Raw genomic sequence first — 7,305 nt, forward strand, 5'->3', positions numbered from 1 at the left:
ATACACGCCCCCCTCTCTCACCCTCCTCCCTCACATACACCCCCCTCTCTCACATACACGCCCCCCTCTCTCACCCCCCTCTCTCACATACACGCCCCCCTCTCTCACCCCCCTCTCTCACCCCCCTCTCTCACATACACGCCCCCCTCTCTCACATACACGCCCCCCTCTCTCACCCCCGTCCCTCACATACACGCCCCCCCTCACACCCGCTCTCTCACACACCCCCATGCCCCCTCTCACACACTCACACACACACACACCCTCACACCCCCTCTCACACACACACACACACCCTCACGCCCCCTCTCACACACACACCCCCTCTCTCACACACACACACACACACACCCCCTCTCTCACACACACACACACACACACCCTCACGCCCCCTCTCACACACACACCCTCACGCCCCCTCTCACACACACACACCCTCACGGCCCCTCTCACACACACACACACACCCTCACGGCCCCTCTCACACACACACACACCCTCACGGCCCCTCTCACACACACACACACCCTCACGGCCCCTCTCACACACACACACACCCTCACGCCCCCTCTCTCACACACACACACACCCTCACGCCCCCTCTCTCACACACACACACACCCTCACGCCCCCTCTCTCACACACACACACACCCTCACGCCCCCTCTCTCACACACACACACACCCTCATGCCCCCTCTCTCACACACACACACACTCACGCCCCCTCTCTCACACACACACTCACGCCCCCTCTCTCACACACACACACACACCCTCACGCCCCCTCTCTCTCACACACACACCCTCACCCACACACCCTCTCTCACATACCCCCCCTCTCTCTCACACACACACACCCTCTCTCTCACATACACCCCCTCCCTCTCTCTCTCTCACCCCCTTTGTTCTTTCTCACATTTTTCTTTTGTGACCCTCTTTGCCTCTCCAGAGAAAAGCAGTGAATATGCATACTTTCATTATTCTCTCTCTCAGCAGGACAGAGAATCAGACTCTGCACTCGTTCTCTCTGCTCTCTCGTTTTATTTTTTTGTGTGATGGAGAGAGTGGGCTGTTACACAACCACCTCAAACACACCGCAAAAACACCAAACAACATTCCACTCTTCTCTAACTTTCCCACTAACTCCCCCTTTTTCTCTCCCTCCCTCTCTTTCATCCTTCTCTCTCTGCGTTTTCTCTCCAATCAAAACTTAAGCACTTCAACAATTCAGTTTGGCTGAACTGACAGACTGACTCCCCCCGTTTTTCCTCTCTCATTATCCCTGTCTCTTTCTCTCCTTACACTTTGTCTTTCTCTACCCTTTTCCTCTCTCCCTCTCTATTGTCCTCCCTCTTTCTCCTTCTCATATTTCTGTCTTTTCTCCACTTCCTTTTTGTTCACTCTCCCTTTCTATGAACAGGAGCTGTGTGTTGCCCACGATGCCATGAACAGCAACATCACTGCACTCTAACCTCCTCCCTCCCTCGTTCCCTCCCTCCATGTCATGTTGTTTGGGGTTGTGTGCTTTTGTGTGTGTGTGTGTGTGTGTGTGTGTGTGTGTGAGAGAGGGAGAGAGAGAGGGAGAGAGAGAGGGAGATGTGTTGTGAGGAGTCACGCACACTGCCTGATGTTTTACGGTGTGTCGTATTGGAGCGCAGAGGGGAATCAGCTTCATCAAAACCACATGTGTGTATGTGCGAGTCTCACAGCACGAACACTGCAGCGCTATCTCTCGTTACAGAGGTCAGCTGATGTCTTACACAAAACAAAAGATTTCAAAAGAAAACAATGTGATGTCATCAAAAGAGCACCAGCCAATCACATGCAAAGAACCTGGCAACGTGGTTACATCTTGTAAAACTGCGTGTTCATCTCCACATCACTGCTCCACCTCACACACGGAACCCAAAGAGCGGGACGCCTGAATGTTTAATGATGCACTGGAGCTACCATGCTAACATAGCAAACAAGGAATGGAAGCTTTCAGCTACCAATTTAGTGTCACATGCTAATGTTTTATGTGAAATCTTCCCATTGGCGTCATCTGGAACATGCCATAATTTCATAACTTTCTCATCATGTGAATAACAGACAGACTCGCCTTCAGACTTTAGGCCACGCCCCCTATCTGAGCCTGTTCATTATAAAATCCCAGGTAGATCTCTGAGAGCCTATGTTCACTGTGACTGATGGAAATATTTCCCCGGCTGTCTAAATGGAGCCGGAGCACCCGGAGCCGAGCCACGAGCCGAGCCAAGACACTTCAGCGACTTGCAGTACCGTTAATCTTCACCCTGATTCTGGAAACAATCTGACAGCCAGCAAGTTCCTGCCAAGCAGACAAACTTCTACAGAACCTTCTGATGGAAAAAAGAAAAAAAATACAATTCACACATTCTGGAAATTCCAGAAACAGACGAGTGCTTAAAATCTCCCCCAGGACTCGCTGAGCACGAACAGCTACTTTACCACAGCATGTAGAAAAACTGTGTTGTGTGTTGGACGCCTCATGAAGCAGCCTGAAGGCTTGAACACAACAAGCTACTAAATAAACCCTGCGTGCATGCATGTATGTGTGTGTGTGTGTGGGGGGGTGTCAGTAAAATACCCAGCAACAGCATGATGTATTGACGCAGAGTTACTGTTAGCACCCGAAAGCTGATTATTTTCCGAAACTAATAAAAACATGCGCATAAATCACTGATATGGTGAAGTTTTCTGTGAGGAGAAAGGTGTTTGTGTGACATTACTGGAATGAGTCTTCAGTGTCAGCGCTCTGTAACCATCAGAGGTGAAGGTGGAACTTGATGTTAATGCTTATTGGTAGTTTCTCGCTCATGTGATGTAACAAGCTGCATTTTTTTCTGTCATATTAACTTCAATAGACAATAAAAAAAAAAAAAAAGAGGTTGGTGAGGGCACGACTGTTTATAGCTGCTATAACATCAGTGACAACAGGAACGATCACGTTTCACCAAGATGGAATGCAACAAACAGATGAAAAGGGTTTTTTTTAAGAATTAAAATACTGTAACTGTTGCTAAGTTGCTGTGGTATCAAAGGAATACATACTCAGGGACATGCTTTTAGAGGAAAATAATCAACTCGGCCCCCAGAACCAGATATGTATATGATGATGGCGAGTCTATGAATATTCAAACTGATCAGTGATGTCATCCGGCGACCGCTTGCTCCTTCTCGAGCCCCTCAATGATGCTCTTTTGACGGCCATGACTCAGAGTGAAAGCACTAACACGCCTACAGCGTCTCCACGAGCTCCCCATAAATCACATCATTATAATGAACAACATCCAAATGTACTGCAACCTTTCCTGAACCGTAATCAATCACGTGACTTGTCTGAATAATGCCTAGAATAGCCGCTGACAGGACGAGCACATGGCCTCTCCCGCTGACAGGACGCTCTGAAAGCTCCGAACCCGAGGGTTTAACGCCAGCACACACACACCGAGCCGGAAATGGAACATAAAAACACCTCCAGGTTTTATTTACCGAATTTAACAGCACTGTCCGCGAGACACCGATCCCACTTCCGGCCGCGTTCCTCCGCCATGTTTCAGCTGCCTGTCTGACCTGCTGTCGAAGTCTCGTCTCGGAAAGTCTCGCGAGAATTAGAGACTTCTTCAATCGGGGCATAAAAATAACGGATTCGGTGCCTTATTACTTTCCCAGTTAATGGAGGGCATTAAAGTAGATGAATGTTTATTGTCGTATCCGTGTTGTTCTGTTTATACACATTATTAACACGGAAGTGTGCGATTTTGGCCATCTCAGTCAGATAAATCACAGAGAAAGCAGAATGATTGCCAAAACCATTACCCAATCACAGTGCAGGAAAAGCGGCGCAGGCAGCCAATCAGAGCTCATGGGGTGGGATCTACCCGAGGCGAAATTATCTCTCATCTCATCTCATTATCTGTAGCTGCTTTATCCTTCTACAGGGTCGCAGGCGAGCTGGAGCCTATCCCAGCTGACCACGGGCGAAAGGCGGGGCACACCCCGGACAAGTCGCCAGGTCATCACGGGGCTGACACATAGACACAGACAACCATTCACACTCACATTCACACCTACGCTCAATTTAGAGTCACCAGTTAACCTAACCTGCATGTCTTTGGACTGTGGGGGAAACCGGAGCACCCGGAGGAAACCCACGCGGACACGGGGAGAACATGCAAACTCCACACAGAAAGGCCCTCGCCGGCCCCGGGGCTCGAACCCAGGACCTTCTTGCTGTGAGGCGACAGCGCTAACCACTACACCACCGTGCCACCCAGGCGAAATTATAACTTTTATAATTATTATAAATAGGGCGGCACGGTGGTGTAGTGGTTAGCGCTGTCGCCTCACAGCAAGAAGGTCCTGGGTTCGAGCCCCAGGGCCGGCGAGGGCCTTTCTGTGTGGAGTTTGCATGTTCTCCCCGTGTCCGCGTGGGTTTCCTCCGGGTGCTCCGGTTTCCCCCACAGTCCAAAGACATGCAGGTTAGGTTAACTGGTGACTCTAAATTGACCGTAGGTGTGAATGTGAGTGTGAATGGTTGTCTGTGTCTATGTGTCAGCCCCGTGATGACCTGGCGACTTGTCCAGGGTGAACCCCGCCTTTCGCCCGTAGTCAGCTGGGATAGGCTCCAGCTTGCCTGCGACCCTGTAGAACAGGATAAAGCGGCTAGAGATAATGAGATGAGATGAATTATTATAAATATTGACTCTTGTAAACTCATAATTCACATAAATAATAGTTAATTAGATTCAAGATTACACCATATGCTTTTGAGTTGCGATGAGTATCTCAACAACGGAATAAAGACTACACAAAATGCTGTTGGACCTTTTAAAATTTATATTCCAACAGTATGGAATTTTAAAAATTGCATTTTGAGCTGACCTTCAATTTGCCCTCCTTTCTCCCTCTGTAATAAGAGAATGAATAAAGTAATGAATGGATGGTTAATTTATTGAATAAAGGTTTAATGTCGATTTCAGGTAAGTGCTGAGTTTTTGTCCTTCTTCACCTGCCCTGACTGGAAGCAGTCATGTGATGAGGGAGAACCCCACCCTGAGGAAACTCCTCATTAAGGTTCCCTGAAAAAAAAAGTGTTCTCCGTGTCACCTTTTTAGGAAGAACCTTTCATGACACACGAAGTATCACTAGAAATGAATAAGCATTAGAAATATAAGTGTAGATAAAAAATAAAAAGCAATGCTTCTGTTTCGACATTTCCGTTTTATTTTGTTTTCTTCATTTTCACTGATCATTGATGATATCATCTTTCTGAATTGATTCATTTTTAGAATAGATAAATAACTTGAGCATTCGGTGGCACGGTGGTGTAGTGGTTAGCACGGTCGCCTCACAGCAAGAAGGTCCGGGTTCGAGCCCCGTGGCCGGCGAGGGCCTTTCTGTGCGGAGTTTGCATGTTCTCCCCGTGTCCGCATGGGTTTCCTCCGGGTGCTCCGGTTTCCCCCACAGTCCAAAGACATGCAGTTAGGTTGACGTGGGGTGGCCTTGGGCTGAGGTGCCCTTGAGCGAGGTACCGAACCCTTGACTGCTCCCTGGGTGCTGTAGTGTGGCTGCCCACTGCTCTGGGTGTGTGTGTGTTCACTGCTTCAGATGGGTTAAATGCAGAGGATGAATTTCAGTGTGCATGTGACAAATAAAGGTTTCTTCTAATTCCACAGGTCACTTTATACTATTGCACTTTATAATATTTTTGCTGCTGCATAATTTAATTTAATTTAATACACTTCATATTTAATTCTGTGCCAGTGGCGGCTGGTAGTCTTTCAAACAGGGGAGGCTGGTCGGTTACGATATTTCCAGATTTTAAAAGAAAAAAGAAAAAACACATAAATTTTGCCCATACTCTTGCCTCTGATCTGGCTGATTGTTGGCAGGGTCACAAGCTGTGAAATAACAGGTTCTTTTGGCCCATTAGCCTACTGTCCAATATACATGATGGTGGTGTTGGGGGGAGGGGTATATTTTAACATTTTATATTTTAAAATTGTGGCATGTTGTTTAAAAATTGATCATTATTGAAAGCAGCTCTTTGTCAGGAACCTCAGCAGCAACAGCAGAGTGTTCTGGAATAGGCACAAGCACTGACCTTGGGAAGCCAAACATAGAGCTGGGTGCCACACATTTCATTCAATGACACTTTCCCTATATTTTACTTATTTTGACTGAGAAATGTTTTATTGGGGCGGCACGGTGGTGTAGTGGTTAGCGCTGTCGCCTCACAGCAAGAAGGTCCGGGTTCGAGCCCCGTGGCCGGCGAGGGCCTTTCTGTGTGGAGTTTGCATGTTCTCCCCGTGTCCGCGTGGGTTTCCTCCGGGTGCTCCGGTTTCCCCCACAGTCCAAAGACATGCAGGTTAGGTTAACTGGTGACTCTAAATTGACCGTAGGTGTGAATGTGAGTGTGAATGGTTGTCTGTGTCTATGTGTCAGCCCTGTGATGACCTGGCGACTTGTCCAGGGTGTACCCCGCCTTTCGCCCGTAGTCAGCTGGGATAGGCTCCAGCTTGCCTGCGACCCTGTAGAAGGATAAAGCGGCTTGAGATAATGACATGAGAATGAATGTTTTATTGACAATTTTGATAACCCTTCACTTTTAATCCAGGTCTGTAGTGTGAAATGTTCTCGGCTCTGTTTTTTTAAAAAAATGTTTTCCAAATTGTAGCTGTGTTTAATTCATATCCAGAAAAATATATATTCCAATATAATATACTCAGCATAAACATTTTAAATAGATTCTATATTTTTGGTCCATCCATGACATATTACTAAAGTAGCCTATTTACTGTTGTTGATGTGGGTCACTTGCTGTTAGCCAATTCACTTTCTCGTACCAGGAGAGCTGAAAGGAACGAGTATTATTCCCTACCTTTTTCACCAAGTCAATTTGAGGCGTTGGTCTACCCTGCTCTTTAATTTTTTCCTCGAAAGGAAGACTAGCAAATGGCTTCGCCAAAATTAAATCAGCAATGCTTGGCATCCATGCGCAGCTTTCTTGCTAGCTGACTAGCCCCCTCAAGTTCAAGTTCAGTCACTCATCTCGTCTTGTCTCGTCTTCTTCCGCTTTATCCGGGGCCGGGTCACGGAGGCAGCAGTCTAAGCACGGAAGCCCAAACTTCCCTTTCCCCAGACACCTCGGCCAGCTCCTCGGGAAGAACACCGAGGCGTTCCCAGGCTAGCCGAGAGACATAGTCCTTCCAGCGTGTCCTGGGTCTTCCCCGGGGCCTCCTCCCGGGGGGACATGCCTGGAACACCTCCCCAGGGAGGC

At 47.9% G+C, this 7,305-nt stretch overlaps 1 protein-coding gene across 1 annotated transcript in view; it reads right to left on the reverse strand.

Moving 5' to 3' along the window:
* LOC132874079 (MICOS complex subunit MIC10-like) overlaps positions 1-3,626 on the reverse strand; it is a 7,675-nt gene extending 4,049 nt beyond the window's left edge. Inside the window, exon 1 of the mRNA XM_060909967.1 lies at positions 3,516-3,626. Coding sequence (XP_060765950.1) covers positions 3,516-3,576 — 61 coding nt within the window. The 5' untranslated portion in view covers positions 3,577-3,626. The remainder of the gene's footprint in view (positions 1-3,515) is intronic.
* Between the last annotated feature and the right edge of the window lie 3,679 nt (positions 3,627-7,305).

Source organism: Neoarius graeffei, chromosome 26 (genome assembly GCF_027579695.1).
Source record: "Neoarius graeffei isolate fNeoGra1 chromosome 26, fNeoGra1.pri, whole genome shotgun sequence".
Classification (NCBI taxonomy): domain Eukaryota; kingdom Metazoa; phylum Chordata; class Actinopteri; order Siluriformes; family Ariidae; genus Neoarius; species Neoarius graeffei.